Source organism: Bufo bufo, chromosome 4 (assembly GCF_905171765.1).
Source record: "Bufo bufo chromosome 4, aBufBuf1.1, whole genome shotgun sequence".
NCBI lineage: Eukaryota > Metazoa > Chordata > Amphibia > Anura > Bufonidae > Bufo > Bufo bufo.
In genome coordinates this window covers 369,443,546-369,462,921 of record NC_053392.1, presented here as the reverse complement: position 1 = coordinate 369,462,921, position 19,376 = coordinate 369,443,546, and the positions used below count along the sequence as shown (strand labels likewise).

Here is a 19,376-nt window from a genome sequence, read left to right as displayed (position 1 = left end):
AGTGAGTGCTGATCCACTTCATCTACAGAAGTAAGACTGTGCCTATCATGGAATGCAGGCACTTAGGAAATAATGGGGGTTGTAGCAACTACAATGTGAAACGTAAGGACTTTTTAAAATTAATTTCCAATTTCACATGCTAAATGTTATTCCATCCTTGGCAGAAAGGATCCATTGCAGTGGTATTTATGTGTCCAGTAGCATAATTCATAAGCTGGAAAATAATACCTAGGTTAAGTCCAATCGATTATATAATCCTTATCCAGTGAAAGGCAATAGTCCTTAAGAGACAATTGGCAATTTTTTCATACTAATACATTTTAATGCCGTACAGAGATTGGTCTCCATACAGCATTAAAACGAAGTGTTAGAATGAATCAAGTTTGGTTCTATGATCCGAAGTTCAATTCCCTCAACACTATTGCCCATCAATATCAGATTGGTGGGGGTCTGACTCTCAGCATCTGCCTCCGACTAGCTTTTTGAAAAGTTCACCACACTCATGAGAGAGCTTCTTCTTGCCATCTACTTAGTAGTGGAGGCGCAGCTTTGTCTTATTCAAGTTTAATATGCAATATCCTACACTGCTACTCCTTCAGACAGCTGATCAGCTGGGTGTCAGATCCCCACTGATTTGATACTGACAACCTATCCTGACCTGGAAAACCCTTCTAAAGCTCTCTGGTGTCTAGTGGGAAAAGGGTATGCTTCCAGATATCTCTGGTGTCCAACTGCTCGATTTACCACTAGACTTGATCAACTTGGGGATATTATTAGCACAACTACATCATGTTTCCCTCTTTACTTGCTTTTGGGAAGAAGATATGCAAATCATCTTTTTCCAAAAGGATAAGAAAGCTGAGCCTGTAATGCCACCAGATTTAAGGTAGCAATCCTATAAGTTAATGCTTGACCTATTAAACAGACCTTGAGACATGATTTGGATGAAAAGTTTGCCAGAAACTCATCTGCAGACAGCTATTTCAGGGTGATAGACACTCATCAGTACTGGCTTAACTGAATGAGAGGCCTTAGTCAGAATTTTGGATAGTACTATTTCACCTTAAGAAAAATGCCTACTGTCACGGTGTGGTGTGGGAGGTGAACTCCACACTAAATACAAAAGGGAGGGAGAAGGTACCAGGCTTTCAAACTAGGGAAAGGGGAAAGTTCACCACCTAATAAATCCCAACCCGAGCCCTGACTGCTAACAGAATGAACAGACCCCGATGGTAGGACTGTTCATCCACAGGAACCTAAGCCTGGCTCACCCTATAAGGCCCTGAAGATAGTGATTGGGCCACAGACGACCTGGTCCTTCCCAGCTGAAGGAACAAGAGTCTGCCTCAGGTCTGGTACCAAGAGACAGGGAAATAAACACAATACAAAAAGGAAAGACACTTAACTCCGGGTAAATGGAAAGCACAAACTCAGCCGAGATCCAGACACCAAACGATCCGCAACGAGAATGAGCTATCAACCACAAGGAGTGATGGGTAAAGCCAGACTAAGAAGGGAGAAGTAATGGTCACATGAGCTACACCTGAAAAGGAGGTGTGGACATCCCAGCAACACATAGACAAAGTGAAACCAAAAGAAGCTGTCAGATCACTGACGTGCAGCCAGTCTTCAGATCTTCTACCACCTGTCACGGGTGTGACACCTACTTGGCATGAGAAGTCTTATAGTTCAGGCAAGGCTCCTCTGGGTTTCCGTGAAAAAAATATGCAAATCAGCTTTTTACAAGTTTAGGCCTGTAATGCCACCAAAGGTTAAGGAAGCTATCATATAAGTCAATGCTCGGCCTTTTTAACAGGGTTATCCCATAACTAATGTAAATCTGCTGCAGATCTGGGGGAGTGTCATTTCTGCTGCAGCTAAGGGGGCATGTCTTTTCTTCTGAAGCTCTCTGCCTATCACAGCTCAGGAGGTAGTTGAAGGATGAAATTGAGCATGTGCAGCATCTCTGTGAGCAGGACAAAGAAATAAGTAAAAATCTAACAAACTAACAGCAGGTGGGACTACAGATACATTTTACTAAATAACTAAGTGGCTATGCAAAATTTTTAATTACATACAATTACAACAGTATTCAGATCCAGGTGCTGTTTTGAAAACTACAATATTTTTTGTGTGACAACCCCTTTAAGGAGAAATAATATCTCCAAATCCTTTACTTGCTCTTGGTACTTTTGGTTCATGTATTAAATAAGTAGATACTGCAAGTCCTTCAACTCTTAGGCCTTATTTAGATGGCAAATTCTGGCAAAAAAATGACCCAAACTGGCAGCATCATAGGGATTTAAGATGCTGTAGGTTCAGATTACTAGACTCATAACTAGGCCTTAGCATGAGTTTCTAGTGATATAATCATGAGGCATTGTTGCCTCTCTTAGTGTTGGGTGAGCATTCTCGGCCGAACACCAGTTCGGCTCAAGCATCGCTATGCTCGGCTGAATATCGCGTGTGCTTGAGCGCGATGCTCGAGTCAGTCTATTTAAATCTAATTTAGCCTCTATTTCTGAAAAGTTTTTTTGGCGGGATTTGAACTCACAACTTTCTACATTATAGCCAAGATTAACCACTACACTATAGAGCTGCATGGCCAGTAACTTTAAAAAAATAAATAAAAAATATATGAGACTTCTGCTGGATAGAAATACTTACTAGTAGTAAGCATTCCTATATAGCAGAAGTCTCATGTTATTATTTTTTTTTTTTAAGTAACTGGCCATGCAGCTCTATAGTGTAGTGGTTAAGGGTCTTGGCTGTAATGTAGAAGGTTGTGAGTTAAAATCCCACCAGAAACATTTCAGAAATAGAGGATGAATTAAATTTATATATTTTATATGTTTTTTTGTAATTGTAAAAAATGTGTAATTACAAAAACAAAAATATATATATATTTTTCCCTCCAAGCCAGTGCCGCCATTTTTCTTTGATATATGTAATCATACTTAGGATGTATATATGAATGCATAATATGTGTCACGGGGTTCCGAAGGTGCACTCGGTCCCCCATTGCCCGCAGAACTGTTGCTTAGCTTTTAGAATGAGGTTCTGTGTTTGACCTCATTCCCAGGGCGGCTTTACTAGCTGGGTGGCTCCCTGCTCCTAGTCTGCCTTGAGCGCCGAGCTGATCACTCGGTGCTCGACTGGTTGGTCTGTCGGTCATGTGACGCTGGCCACGTCACATGACCCTCACTCCCCACTCTAAATACAGGCAGCCTGCTGGCTACAGGTTGCCTGTTAATTTCTAGGTTCCTGGCTATTTGTTGGACTGCTGAATACTTACCTGATCCTGTTCCTGACCATCCTTTTGCCTGCTCCTCTTGTACTGCGCTTCCGTCCTGGTATTGTGACCTCGGCTCCCACCTGACTACTCTCTTAGGACTCCTCTTGTACTTCTCTGCTCTCCTGGTATTTATGACCCCGGCTTCTCCTGACAATTCTCTGCTTGCTCCATTTGTACTTTGCAGCTTTCCTGGTATTGACTCGGTCCGTTCACGTTCTGTTGTTTGTCTGTCTGTCATCCCTGCACTTACTCCAAGTTAGGGATTGCCGTCCAGTTGTCCCCTGTCATTAGGACTCGCGAGGCAAGTAGGCAGGGCCAGGGGTAAGGGTGGAGCGCAGTGGTCACTTCCCTCCCCCCTGTGTGTGTGTGTACGCGACCGTTACAGATTAACAGGCCCAATAACCACTGTATTATGAATCCTCTGGTGACCCTGACTGACCATGTCTCTAATCTGACGCAGAGGGTGCAGGAGTTAGGGGAAAAACTCAGTTCTTTTGAGTTAGGGCAAGGTTCTTCCACTCCTCAGGCCTCCAGTCCGCATTTTGAGCCCCAGATTAAGCTCCCAGAACCCTTTTCTGGAGACCGGAGGAAGTTTCTCTCTTTTAAGGAGAGTTGCAAACTTTACTTCCGTTTGCGCCCCGTGTCCTCTGGCCCCGAGAGTCAACGCGTGGGCATTATCATTTCCCGATTACAGGGTGATCCCCAGTACTGGGCGTTCTCTTTACCTGCTGGCACCAGTTGTTTATATTCTGTGGAGGGGTTCTTTCAGGCCTTGGGTACCCTCTATGATGAACCAGACAGGGCTCTAGTAGCCGAGACGGCTCTAAAGGCACTGGTTCAGGGCAATTTACCAGCGGAGGATTATTGCACCCAATTCAGAAGGTGGTGTGTCCCCTCAGGATGGAACGAACCAGCCCTGAAGAGTCAGTTCAGGTCAGGTCTGTCTGATAAATTAAAGGATCTTCTGGTCAGTTATCAACTTCCAGAGACCTTAGAGGAGATGATGACCCTTGTTGTCCGACTTGACCGACGGGTTAGAGAGAGACGACAGGAACAACAGTTCTCTTCCCAGATGGTGGTCCAGCCAGAGGCCTATCCCAGAGACAATGCTGAGGTCTCCACCGAGGAACCCATGTAGGTTGGCATGACCCGAGGGAATCTTCGCCGCAGACGTGGAGAATGCTTTTACTGTGGAGATCCTCACCATTGGATCAACCAGTGTCCTAAGAAGGTCCTCTCTGTCAAGTCTCCTAAGACAAGGCAACCTAAAGACCAGGTACACCCTGAATTTTCTAAAAGTAAGCTTTCGGTACCCATTACGATTTCTCTGGGAGTAGATAAATGGCCGGGTAAGGCCTTTATTGATTCTGGCTCAGCGGCTAGCTTTATTGACTCTGAGTATGCTGTAAGATTGGGTATTCCTATGTTTGCCTTACCAACTCCTATCCATGTCATGGCTATTGATGCTACTCCTCTTATTGGTGGTACGGTGAGCTTATGTACCTCGGAGATTTCTCTAACCGTGGGTGTGTGCCACTCAGAGAGATGTTCGCTTCTAGTCCTGGAGAACCTACCTGCTGAGGTGGTATTAGGGTTGCCTTGGCTCCGACTACATAACCCCACTATAGATTGGTCCAATGGGGAGTTGGTGAGATGGGGGCCTAAGTGTGACTCGTGCTTGTCCGTGGTACAGGCTGGGGTCTCAGTAAAGTCTGATACTTTACCCTCTGTTGTTAAAGAATATTCTGATGTATTCTCATCACCAACCCCGGAGGTTCTACCCCCCCATAGACCTTATGATTGTACCATAGAGTTAGTAGAGGGGGCCAAGTTTCCTAAAGGACGAATTTATAATCTTTCTATGCCCGAACGCAAGGCCATGGAAGATTATATTAAGGAGAGCCTTGGTAAAGGGCATATTAGACCTTCTGTCTCTCCTATGGGGGCGGGGTTTTTCTTCGTTAAGAAAAAAGATGGTGGTCTTAGGCCATGTATCGATTACCGGAGATTAAATAAAATCACTGTCCAGAATAGATACTCCCTCCCATTGATTCCGGATTTATTTAACCAGGTTCTGGGGGCAACCTGGTTTTCCAAAATTGACCTGAAAGGGGCATACAATCTAATCCGAATCAAGGAGGGAGACGAATGGAAGACGGCGTTCAATACTCCGGTAGGACACTTTGAATATCAAGTGATGCCTTTTGGACTCAGCAATGCCCCAGCTGTGTTCCAAAACTTCATGAATGACATTCTTAGGGAGTACTTAGGTAAATTTGTTATTGTCTATCTTGACGACATTTTGATATTCTCTCCTGACTTCGAATCCCATGTGTCTCATGTTAAACAAGTATTAGAGGTGTTGAGGGAGAATCAGCTATCCGCTAAACAAGAGAAATGTGTCTTTGGTGTACAGGAGATTCTGTTTCTAGGGCATGTTCTGACTCCTCACGCCTTCAAGATGGATCCTGGTAAGGTACTAGCAATTAAGGAATGGGTAAGACCTTTATCCTTAAAGGCCTTACAACGGTTCTTAGGTTTCGCCAATTACTATCGTAAATTTATTATGAATTTTTCCGTAATTGCTAAACCGTTGACCGACCTTACTAAGAAAGGGGCGGATTTGGAGAATTGGTCTACTGAGGCCATTTCTTCATTTGAAAAATTAAAAGAGGCATTTAGTAGCACTCCCATTCGGATCCAGCCTGATCAGGAGAAACCTTTTATTGTGGAGGTGGATGCGTCCGAGGACGGCGTAGGAGCAGTCCTTTCACAAGGTCCTGCTAGCCTCACTAATCTGAGACCATGTGCCTTCTTCTCCAGGAAATTCTCTCCCACGGAGAGAAACTACGACATAGGGAATAGGGAGCTGCTGGCCATTAAATGGGCATTTGAGGAGTGGAGGCATTTCCTGGAGGGGGCAAGACATTGTGTAACTGTTGTCACTGACCATAAAAACCTTATGTTTCTCGAGTCTGCTAAGAGGTTGAATCCCCGTCAAGCCAGATGGGCTCTGTTTTTTACTCGTTTTGATTTTTCCATCACGTTCAGGCCGGGAAGTAAAAATGTGAAGGCGGACGCATTATCTCGGAGCTTCCAGGCTTTTCAACCTACTGAGGTACCACCTGAATCCATCCTACCAGCAAAAATCTTCTTAGAAGCTCTTACCCAGGATATCTCGGCTCGCATTAGGTCTGAACAACATCTGGCACCGGTATCCACCCCAACAGATAAGTTGTTTGTTCCCGTACAATTTCGTCTCCAGCTGTTGGGTGACTGTCACGATTCTGCCTTTTGTGGACATCCGGGTGTTGAGGGCACTAAGGATCTGGTTTCTAGATCTTATTGGTGGCCCACTCTAACTAGGGATGTCAAGTCCTACGTGTCAGCCTGTGAGGTTTGTGCCAGGTCCAAGACACCTAGGACTCGCCCTGCTGGTAACCTACGACCCCTACCCATTCCCAGTAGACCCTGGTCCCATATCTCGATGGACTTTATAACTGACCTACCGCTGGCGGAGGGTAAGACTGTGGTTTGGGTAGTGGTCGATAGGTTTAGCAAGATGGTTCATTTCATTCCCCTGTCTAAACTTCCGAATGCTAAAACCCTGGCATCTATTTTTGTGAGAGAGATTGTTCGTTTACATGGCATCCCGGAAAATATTGTTTCTGACAGGGGTGTGCAGTTTGTGTCCAAATTCTGGAGGGCCTTCTGTCAAAGATGTAAAATTTCATTGTCTTTTTCTTCCGCCTACCATCCTGAGAGTAATGGGCAGACTGAACGCCTTAATCAGTCTGTGGAACAATTCTTGAGGTTGTATGTTGCTGATGACTAGCAATTATGGGTCAAATTCCTTCCGTTGGCTGAATTTGCTTTGAATAACCGTGTCAATTCTTCTGCTGGGGTCTCCCCTTTCTTTTGTAACCATGGTTTTCATCCCCGTTTTCATTCTGGGTTGTCCGTCTCCTCCTCTAACCCTGAAGCGGATAAACTCTCCTCCGAACTGTGCACAGTTTGGGCCCGGGTTCAATCGAACCTAGAAAAGGCTCAATGTTCTCAAAAACTCAAGGCCGATAGGAGACGTTCAAGGGGGGTAAACTTTCAGGTTGGGGATAAAGTATGGTTGTCCTCCAAGAATCTATCTCTCAAGGTAACTTCTAAAAAATTTGCTCCTCGTTTTATTGGACCATATAAGATCACGGAAGTGATTAACCCAGTATCTTTTAGGTTGGAGCTGCCCGAGTCATTCCACATTCATAATGTGTTCCATAAATCTCTGCTTAAAAAATATTTTGAACCGGTAGTACCATCAAAAGCCTCGCCTCCGCCGGTTCTTGTTAATGATGCTGTAGAGTATGTGGTGTCTAAAATAGTGGATGTCAGGAAGGTGCGTAATTCCTTGCAGTACCTGATTCACTGGAAGGGGTATGGACCTGAAGAGAGATCTTGGGTACCTGCCAGGGAGGTTCATGCTCCTAGACTTGTTCGTAAATTTCATTTAGAACACCCTGAAAAGCCATCGCCTGAAGTCTTGGGTCCGGTGGCCCCTCGTAAAAGGGGGGGTACTGTCACGGGGTTCCGAAGGTGCACTCGGTCCCCCATTGCCCGCAGAACTGTTGCTTAGCTTTTAGAATGAGGTTCTGTGTTTGACCTCATTCCCAGGGCGGCTTTACTAGCTGGGTGGCTCCCTGCTCCTAGTCTGCCTTGAGCGCCGAGCTGATCACTCGGTGCTCGACTGGTTGGTCTGTCGGTCATGTGACGCTGGCCACGTCACATGACCCTCACTCCCCACTATAAATACAGGCAGCCTGCTGGCTACAGGTTGCCTGTTAATTTCTAGGTTCCTGGCTATTTGTTGGACTGCTGAATACTTACCTGATCCTGTTCCTGACCATCCTTTTGCCTGCTCCTCTTGTACTGCGCTTCCGTCCTGGTATTGTGACCTCGGCTCCCACCTGACTACTCTCTTAGGACTCCTCTTGTACTTCTCTGCTCTCCTGGTATTTATGACCCCGGCTTCTCCTGACAATTCTCTGCTTGCTCCATTTGTACTTTGCAGCTTTCCTGGTATTGACTCGGTCCGTTCACGTCCTGTTGTTTGTCTGTCTGTCATCCCTGCACTTACTCCAAGTTAGGGATTGCCGTCCAGTTGTCCCCTGTCATTAGGACTCGCGAGGCAAGTAGGCAGGGCCAGGGGTAAGGGTGGAGCGCAGTGGTCACTTCCTTCCCCCCTGTGTGTGTGTGTACGCGACCGTTACAATATGTGAGAAATTACTACTGATGTTTTAGCCATAATATATTTACATATATTATAATATATTATATATTCAAAATATATAATAATATATGTAAATATATTATGGCTATATATTATGGATAAGTAGTAAGTATTCCTATACAGCAGAAGTCTTATATATTTTTTTCCTGCCAGAAACTTTTCAGAAATACAGGCTAAATTAGATTTAACACTGGGTGTCCCCAAGCACTGACTCCATATATGGACATAGCTATACATGGTGTCAGAGCAGGGACTCCTAACTAGAGTCCTGACACCCTGCCCTCTTCAGAGCAGGGGGTGCCTGGTTTAATGCTCGGGTTCTCCCATTGACTTCCATTGTGCTCAGGTGCTCTGTAAAGCATACGAGCACTTTGGCCTCTCTCCATTCTTTGTCAAGCAGTGGTAGAAAGATCTGAAAACCATAGGATCTGTAGTATCACATCACTACCATTTTACCCCAAACATCTAAATTGTCTAAAGAACACTGTGCATTTGTGCATTAGACATTTTGCTAATTACAGTTCTAGTTCTTAGACCTGTTCCCATGGAAAGCATCATTATGATACTAACAATGGTGGAAATGTATGTCAGGGCTCCCAGTGCAAGACATTGTGGAAAAATTGTGACAAATTTACATGAAAAATGGTTGTGTTGTACAGCCTCCAGAATCATCATGATTAGCTGCTCTTTGAAGTGGGCTACTCACTGATTTATTTTCAAGCTAATAGTGGGGGACCATCCCCCATCCTGTAGCATTCATATGCACTAATATAACATTATAAAATGTAACTAGGGTTACCTTAACCAGTACGCAACCGCCTTACGACTATATGTGTCGGAGATTGCGGTCTGGTGCCGTAGCCGCCGGCGCCTGCTGTTTAAAACATTAATAATGTCGATTGCGTACATTTCACCCCTCAGATGCCGTGGTCAAATGTGAGGATAAAGACCTCAGTCGTGCCATGGCTCCCCCTAGCAAGGAGCCGGATGTAGTGTGCGGTAGCGTCGGTCCTCCTGAGTGATAAGAGGCGGCCACACATTAGTTCCTATGGAGCTCCTGCCTGTGGCAGAGTTCCATAGGAACTTAGTGTAATTCTCATAGACTCGAAGGTTAATGCATTTGAGTTTATGAGAGAAGTGATCTAATGATTGCTTGTTGTAGTTCCCTTAGGAACTTAAAAAGTGTAAGAAAAAGAAAAAAGTTTTTAAAAATATAAAAAAATATAAAAATTACCCCATTTCTCCAAAATAAAAATAAAAATACATAAACAATTAAAAAAAAAAAAACATCATGAGCATAGCTGCATGTGAAAATGCTCTTACTATTAAAATATAAAAATATTTATCCCATATGGCAAAATGGAAAAAAGTTAAATTGGCTGATTCACCATTTTTTGGTTGCTTCACCTCCCACAAAAATTTGAATAAAAAAATGAACAAAATAGTATAACTGAAAAGTACAGATCACTCCTGTATGCCACCGTAAATGGAACAAACCCTCATGTACAGTATATAGCTATGTGAATGGAAAAATATAAAAAAGTTATGGCGTTGGGAATGAAAAATGAAAATGGAAAATTGCCCGGTCATTAGGGCTCCTGTCATCACTTATCAGTAGGAGAAAAGGTTGGCTACTGTACATCGGTGCTTGTCTGCAGACTCTGATAATATCTCCAGTATTTCCATATGTGCCTGCAATCTGTAGAAAAAAGGCTTTTTATAATATGCAACTTACCACCATAGGTGCATCCCTCCTTATCTCCTATGCTGCAACCCCACCAATGTGACAGACAAGCCAAGTAGTGAATCCCTGAAATCTTGTGGGATCGTGTTCAGCACATGCGCAGTAAAGGTATGGAGACTGCCAAGCAGATGGGCAATCTCCATCCCTTTACTGCGCATGTGCCAAAAGCACTGCCTGGCCTGTCTGTAACAGTGTTGGGGGTGTGGCATGGGAGAAAGGGGGCTGAGCCTCTGGGTGCAATGAGGTGAAATGGCACCACCCTCATTGTATCTAAGGTAGAATTAGCATTTTATAAAGCCTTTTTTCTACAGATTGCCAGCACATATGGAGCTTTCAGAGATATCATCAGACTCTGCAGACAAGCACAGATCTACAGCAGCTGACTGTTCCCCTACTGGTAAGGGATGACAGATGCTCTTTAAATCCTATACAAATAAAAAATGGACGTCAGGTCAATCTTGTAATGTGTAACGTCTGGTTTTCTAGTGTGTGTCATATCAGGTGCACCTGTATTATATCTTTTTGTGGCTTGCTGCATAGTTCATTACAATTCATCACATGTTGTTTGTGCTACAGCATTCTGATCACATATTTCTACGCCGGTTGTAACACCCACACGAAATACGACCAGCATAGTATTGGGTTTACACCACATAGATTAACTGTGTGTCATGAGCGCAGACCCTCTAATAGTTAGGTCAATAAATCTATCTGCTGTGGTATTGATGCCTTAGAAAGCGGAGAGTGAATTGTTTGGCATGAGGTTCATTTTCATTCTTGGACACACGAGGGCAGCGTTTGACAAGATGACACAAAAATGATTTTACTTTCTGCTTTCTTTTCTCTTTTTTTTTACCTTTTTCTACTTAAACATAAAACATGAACGTAAACGAAAAGCCACAAAATAGTCAAAACTGGAATCATGCTATGATTTATTGATGCCTTGCCTTCTAGATGTGCAGAGCCCAACCTATCAAACAAACTTACCTATTCAGGCCCATTGTAGTAGTTTTCTAAATGGGGCTGCTTGCATCAGATTTACATATGATATGCCCATGCAACATTCTCTGAGAAATTCGAAGCATGTTCAAAAATGTCATTTTTGAAAATGACGCTTTATTAATAAAATACCCCATCGTTTTTTGTGCACATGTAATAAGTTACTGATTCTGAATAAATCTCGAGGGCTGAAATACTACTTCCAAATACAGCTGTAGCAGCATTACTTGGCAATGCAGAGCTAACTTTGTCATTTAGTACAATTCATCATTATATTCGTGAGTTTTGTCTGATTGTCATGAGGTCTGCAGAGAAATATATAGGGGGAGAGTTATCAAACTGGTGTAAAGCAGAACTGGCTTAGTTTCCCATAGCAACCAATCAGATTCCACCTTTCATTCTCCAAAGGAGCTGCTAAAAAAGAAAGGTGGAATCTGATTGGTTGCTATGGGAAACTAAGCCAGTTCTACTTTATACCAGTTTGATAAATCTCCCCCATAGTAACCTACACTCACCTAAAGAATTATTAGGAACACCTGTTCTATTTCTCATTAATGTAATTATCTAGTCAACCAATAACATGGCAGTTGCTTCAATGCATTTAGGGGGGTGGTCCTGGTCAAGACAATCTCCTGAACTCCAAACTGAATGTCAGAATGGGAAAGAAAGGTGATTTAATCAATTTTGAGCGTGGCATGGTTGTTGGTGCCAGGCGGGCCGGTCTGAGTATTTCACAATCTGCTCAGTTACTTGGATTTTCACGCACAACCATTTCTAGGGTTTACAAAGAATGGTGTGAAAAGGGAAAAACATCCAGTATGCGGCAGTCCTGTGGGCAAAAATGCCTTGTGGATGCTAGAGGTCAGAGGAGAATGGGCCGACTGATTCAAGCTGATAGAAGAGCAACGTTGACTGAAATAACCACTCGTTACAACCGAGGTATGCAGCAAAGCATTTGTGAAGCCACAACACGCACAACCTTGAGGCGGATGGGCTACAACAGCAGAAGACCCCACCGGGTACCACTCATCTCCACTACAAATAGGAAAAAGAGGCTACAATTTGCACAAGCTCACCAAAATTGGACTGTTGAAGACTGGAAAAATGTTGCCTGGTCTGATGAGTCTCGATTTCTGTTGAGACATTCAAATGGTAGAGTCCGAATTTGGCGTACACAGAATGAGAACATGTATCCATCCTCTGATGGCTACTTCCAGCAGGATAATGCACCATGTCACAAAGCTCGAATCATTTCAAATTGGTTTCTTGAACATGACAATGAGTTCACTGTACTAAAATGGCCCCCACAGTCACCAGATCTTAACCCAATAGAGCATCTTTGGGATGTGGTGGAACGGGAGCTTCGTGCCCTGGATGTGCATCCCTCAAATCTCCATCAACTGCAAGATGCTATCCTATCAATATGGGCCAACATTTCTAAAGAATGCTATCAGCACCTTGTTGAATCAATGCCACTTAGAATTAAGGCAGTTCTGAAGGCAAAAGGGGGTCCAACACCGTATTAGTATAGTGTTCCGAATAATTCTTTAGGTGAGTGTATATACAGTATTATCTTGCCATTATCTTGGATTTGAACTACTGATATTTTCTGTAAGGAAGCCTTTCATGGCCAACAATATATGGCGTTATTTATGTATGAGCCATAATCACTTACCTGTCTCTGATTACATTAATGGTATTCACCCCCATTGATGCACAGATCTGAATAACAGCTTGTCCGACAGCGCTGTTGGCACCATTTTGAATTACAGTTTCACCTAGCGGGGTTAAATGCCTACAGGTTACTATTGGAAGATACTGTATCATACAAAAGGTCATAATGCAGTGAAATTGTTTAATCCTTCATCCATGGGTCATTTAATGGGGCTAATCCTCGCCGTTTGCTTTGAAAGTAAGGAATGTCCCTTTATTTCCATGATTTTTTCAGCCCTGCAGCAAGACATTCACATAGAAATTTGCTGATGCATGTGAACAGGGTTGGGAATCCCATTTACATGCACAGGAGCAGACTGGGAACATAAAGTGGCCCTATTTTGTAGTGGGGCCCAAACTGACAGGAGGCAGGGTCAACACAAGTAGGTGAGGCCAGCAATACCATAGCGCGGCACATTATACCATCCCAGCAGAACCAAATACTACAGTGCATCACAAAATACCTCCCCAAAAACCGCCCCTCTGTGGTGCCCAGTGCCAGCTACCGCGTTCTGTCCTCTTAGCCTAAGTCCTAGGATGGCAAAACAGTTGAAAGGGTTTCTACCACCAGAAATATTGTTATGTAGCTGACTGATATAGCGATGCGCTAATGTCAGCACTACATAACAGTATGTTTCTAACATTAGTCCCTGCAGCCGTTTTTGTAAAAAAAAGCACTTTTGTTATATGCTAATGAGCCTCTAGGTGCTATGTGGGCGTAAAATCAGCACCTACAGGCTCCGTCCACTCACCCATTATCCCGCCCAGGTCCTCTGTTCTGCCCGCCCAGCTCCTCTTGATTGATGTCACTGTTCCACCGCATCGCAGACGAAATCCCGCGCCTGCGCCGTTCACTTCTGTATTCGGCGCAGGCGCAGTGAGTGAATGATGCGCTCCTGGTGCCGGATTCCTCACTGCGCCTGCGCCGACTACATCACAGTGAGGAAGCCGGCATCAGGAGAGCGGCCTTCACTCACTGCGCCTGCGCCGAATACAGAAGTGATCGGCGCAGGTGAATTTCAGCATGGTTCGTGTTAACGAATCGATTTTCCCTGAATGGCAGTAAAAAATGAAAAAAATCATACTTGCCTCATCCATTTGCTGCCATGTTGATTAAAGATCCAGCGCAAAATCCTGTTAGCTGTGACATCATCACGGGCCATGCGAGATTTCACTCTGGATCTTCAATCAATATGGAGGCGGCCAACTCTTCGCGATATAATGGACGAGGGTAAGTATGATATTGTCAGATGCTGCAATCCGCTATGAACGTGGCATCTGAGGGGTAAAATGACGGGAAGTGGCACAATCACTGCTCTCTGTCATTGCACTCACTACTTTAAAAGAAACGCACTTCGTGACTAAGTAATTCGTCACAAAGCAAATTTTTTGGTAAAATTCAGCGTAGCAGCCAAATTGAATTTTCTAATAATTCGCTCATCACTAATGAGGATGGCTCAGGCGGCCAAATGGGAAGTTTCCCTGCAGGTTTTATGACCAGTCTGCCTCTGTACATGCATGGAGTACGGTTTTCATGCAGATTTAGGCCAAAACATATTGTGTTATTCTAATAATCCAGACAATTCCAGGATTGAACGGTATAATGCACCATTTCACAAGGCTAGAAGCAGAACACTGGGTGGAGACAGTCGGGATATTTGCTGTTCACATCATTCTTGGAGCTTCTCCTTCATTACAAGTGAGTTTCCAGAATCCAGAATATTTGATAACCCATGCCTCAGGTCCCATTGGTGCTGGATTAAAGGAATTTAACTGTACTAAAAAAATGCTAGTTATGCCCTAATATCTACAGATTTGGATCTTTATGCTGGCATTTGTTTCTATATGTATCAGAGATACAAACCAAATCCTTCTAGCGCGAGTGTCATATGTGTAACATTTACAACCCATTTGGTGTATAGTGTTTTTCTGTAAAAGCTCATTAAATAAGGGTTAGACAATGAAATGAATGGAGTCATCTGTTCCGGAGAGGGAGGTTTGTGACTCCACCATATGTGCTGTGCAAGTTGTCCCTGTGCTATAGACAGGTGAATATGAGCGTGACAGCTGTAAGTGTGAGTGCCTGTCAGATGTGTTCGACAACAACAGCTGTGTATACATGCATATTTATAACCTGTGTACACGCGTGTTCTCAGGAGTATGTGGAATGCAGTTTAGTAGTTCCGTACACTTCAGAAACTGTTTATCAGTATGATGTCAATGATAAAAGTAACTTACCAGCAGTCAGAGTCTCAAAATCGTTGAGCATGCGATAGGCAGTGCAAGGGTTAACACCGAGTGTTGCAGCGCTGAGACGAGAGATGTCTTTACTTACAGGAATGACTTGATTTAACTTGCAAACTGCTTCCGTTCTCCATGTACCTGTTGTTTAAGGAAACACTCTTTAAATGGGGTTGTCCTGCATTTTTCATGCCAGGGTCTGAATACTTTGTAATTGCATCTAATAAAAATTTTTTTGTATAGGCACTAATTATTCAATGAAATCTATTGCTATAGCTCCACCTGCTGTTTGCTGTATTCCTTATTCCTCTGTCCACCTCAGTAACATCTCTGAGGTGGTCACACATGCTCAGTTCTATCGTTCAACTGTCACCAATGGTATTTACTGTTAGAAGCTGTGCCAGTTACAGTTACCCCTGAGCTATGGTAGAGAGAGCTGCATCAGAAAGGATATGCCCTCTAAAAAAGGATATGCCCTCTGAGCTGCCTGAATTAAATATAGCAGAGCAGGGCTAGATTTTTGCGTGGCGACTTATAGTTTTCATTGATATCATTGGGGTAAATAACATTTTTTTATCGCTTGTTTTGTCAGTGGTGAACAGGGCCGTCTTTAACAAGGGGCAAAAGGGGCAGCTGCCCCGGGCCCAGTTGCTCCTGGGGGGCACAAGGCAGCTGCCTCTTGAGCCCTGCTAGCCACTTCCCCGGGTGTCAGGCTGTCAGCTACACAGGGGGTGCTGCCATGCTATTCCTGCCGGCCGGCACTCCAGGCAGCGTACTGTTAGAGCGGTGATTCTCTAGGACCTTAGATGACATCATCACCATGTGACCAGTAACCTAGCAATATTACTGGTCACATGGCTATGAGGTCATCAAGGTCCTACCAGGAGTGTTGCTGTAGAAGTTTCCCTTAACTGTGGAGCTTTTTTTGTGAAGATTACATCAGAAAAAGGTGACAGGGGCTGTTATGCTAATATACTGTAAACTACTGTATAGTGGGGTGCTGTATAGTGTGGGGGCCTGTATACTGTGGGGGCCTTTATACTGTGGGGGGCTGTATAGTGTGGGGGGCTGTATAGTGTGGGGTGCTGTATACTGTGGGGGGGCTGTATAGTGTGGGGGGCTGTATAGTGTGGGAGCCTGTATACTGTGGGGGCCTGTATACTGTGGGGTGCTGTATAGTGTGGGGGCCTGTATACTGTGGGGGGATGTATAGTGGGGGCCTGTATAGTGTGGGGGCCTGTATAGTGTGGGGGCCTGTATAGTGTGGGGGGCTTTATAGTGTGGGGGCCTGTATACTGTGGGGGCCTGTATAGTGTGGGGGCCTGTATACTGTGGGGGGCTGTATAGTATGGGGTGCTGTATAGTGTGGGGGCCTGTATAGTGTGGGGGCCTATATAGTGTGGGGGGCTGTATAGTGTGGGGGGCTGTATACTGTGGGGGGCTGTATACTGTGGGGGGGGGGCTGTATACTGTGGGGGGGGGGGGCTGTATACTGTGGGGGGCTGTATACTGTATACTGTGGGTGCTATATATTGTGGAGTGCTATACTGCTGTACTGTATACTGTGGGGGGCTGTATACTGTGGGTGCTGTATATTGAGTGCTATATTGTATAGTGTGGGGGGCTGTATACTGTATACTGTGGGTGATGTATATTGTGGAGTGCTATACTGCTGTACTGTATACTGTGGGAGGCTGTATACTGTGGGGGGCTGTATACTGTATACTGTGGGTGCTGTATATTGTGGAGTGCTATACTGCTGTACTGTATAGTGTGGGGGCTGTATAGTGTGGGGTGCTGTATCGTGTATAGTTTGGGGTGCTGTATACGGTGAGGTGCTCCACTGCTCCACTGTATACTGTGAGGTGTTGTATACTGTGGGCTGCTATACTGCTCTACTATATACTGTGAGGTACTGTATAGTGTGGGGTGCTATACTGCATACTGTGTGGGGCTGTATACTGTGGGCTGCTATACTGCTCTACTATATACTGTGGGGTACTGTATAGTGTGGGGTGCTATACTGCATACTGTGTGGTGCTGTATACTATAGGGTGCTATACTGCATACTGTGGGGTGCTGGGGTTCACTGTAACACTAGGATGAGCCGAGCCCTGGTCTCCTTCCTGCCGAGCGGTGCCCACTTCCATCCTGAGCCCAGCTGCCCAGAGCACTGATCCTGAGCCGCTGGAGTCTTCAGAACTGGAAGTATTTACAGTCATTCACTGTACTCTACCAGATGTGTGGATTTTTTGTGTGTGTGTTGTGGTGGAGGGCGTGATTGCCTACTAAGGTGTGGGAAGGCGAGATCCAGGGGGCCCAAGTAAATTTTTGCCCAGGGTCCAATCAATATTAAAGACGGCCCTGGTGGTGAATAAGAATAAATTAGCAATTCTGGAAGTTTTTTTGTGGTTTTTTTTTAACAACATTCACTGTAGGGAATAATTTACATGATATTTGTGTAGTGCAGGTAGTTATGGACGCTTTGATACTAAACATGTGGGGTAGATTTTTATTTTTGCAATGGATTTTTTTATTGGAATATTTTTTAATAATTTTTTTTTTTTACTTTTTCTAACCACTTAATAGTCCCACAAGGAGACTATAACAGGCAATCTTTTGATTGCTCATAAAATTCAATAGGCTATTGCATGTTAATGTCAGTGCGCAGCTTGCTAGAGAACACTTAAAGTAGAACCCCGGCAAAATGTTTATTCTCTGACCTGCTAGAAAGTGATGTCATGTGATCTACAACTAACACAGGACAGGAAGTCAGTTACTTCTCTATTCATTCCTATGAGACTGAGGCTCCCATAGGAATTTATAGAGAAACTGACTTCCTGTCCGCACATAAGACACTGTGTCTAAAAGTCTGATTGCTGGTCACATGACACAGAAGCAGAAGGGAGGTTATAACTCACAAATACAGCCACTGACGAGAAGATTACATTCACTACAGATTACTTCATGTACCAGGTCATAGAATAACATTTTTGGTGGGAGTTCTTCTTTAAGATAGGCTTGGGCCTACACCAGGTCCCAGCCTGCCTATACACATATTGGCACCCCGTGATCACATTTGTGGGGTGTCGATGGGAGACAGAGGGAGTCTGCTCCCCCTGTCAAGGCTTACATGCGGCGGGTGTCATTGCCCGTGTACATTTTAGTAAATAATTTATTTCCGATAAAATAACAATTCTGGAGAATCATTTGCATTGTGTAGTTTCTATTTTATTCCTCATAGAAATTCATGAAAAAAGGTTTTACCAGTTGGGGGGATGTTCCTACACACACGGAGACATTCCAATCAGTGCGGACAGTATTACACTGATTGGAATGATTGCTTGACTCCTTTAGGGGAATGATAACACCTAGTTGTCAATTTATTCATGAATATTAAGAAGGAATAACAGAGGAACACCACAGTGCAGAGTCAAAAGATGTTCCAGAATAGTCATGGGAAAGAGAAGATGTAAGGAGAAGAGGTTACAGGTCTTCTCTGTCACAGCTGTGTTCCTTGACTTCCCCATACTCCATGTGGTTGACCAAAACAGATATGTTATTTTCATAGGAGGGGTAAGATAAGAGGCAGCTCTACACCTCTGAAGCTGCTTATCTACTGAGAAACCAAAGGATCATATGAATAGAGGAACTTCTATCTGCATTACAATAACCCACAGCTGTAAGCTTTTCATAGCATGACAGTCGCCACAATAAGTCATGCAATGTCATGGTGCAATAATCAAGATAAAGATTGTGCTACAGGTGCACTTAAATGGAAGCTTGGGTCATGTCCAAAAATTTTGTCATGCACCCCTATGTACTGAACTAAAGGGTGAAATTTTGAAACCAATAGCTTTGAGTGGTGTCAGTGTGCTGAAAATGAGTTTAGATGGGTCTTGTGACACACTTCACTGGTGTTGATAAGATCTGTCGCAAAGGAAGATGGCCACCAGTTCCTGGCTTAAAGGGGTTCTCCAGGAATTAAGAAAATGAAAATAATTAAATATTACTTTATAATAAATATATTCCGAAATACCTTTCATTATTAATAATCGCTCATTTTTTCTGGGGAGCAGTTATCAGAGGAAACAAAATGGTACATA

At 44.0% G+C, this 19,376-nt stretch overlaps 1 protein-coding gene across 1 annotated transcript in view; it reads right to left on the bottom strand.

Annotated features, from left to right (window-relative positions):
* The window catches only part of LOC120997068 (enoyl-[acyl-carrier-protein] reductase, mitochondrial-like), a 127,635-nt gene that overhangs the window by 17,669 nt on the left and 90,590 nt on the right, over positions 1 to 19,376 (bottom strand). Inside the window, exons 4-5 of the mRNA XM_040426977.1 lie at positions 15,268 to 15,411; positions 12,992 to 13,094 (exon numbers count right to left, since the gene is read on the bottom strand). Coding sequence (XP_040282911.1) covers positions 12,992 to 13,094; positions 15,268 to 15,411 — 247 coding nt within the window. The remainder of the gene's footprint in view (positions 1 to 12,991; positions 13,095 to 15,267; positions 15,412 to 19,376) is intronic.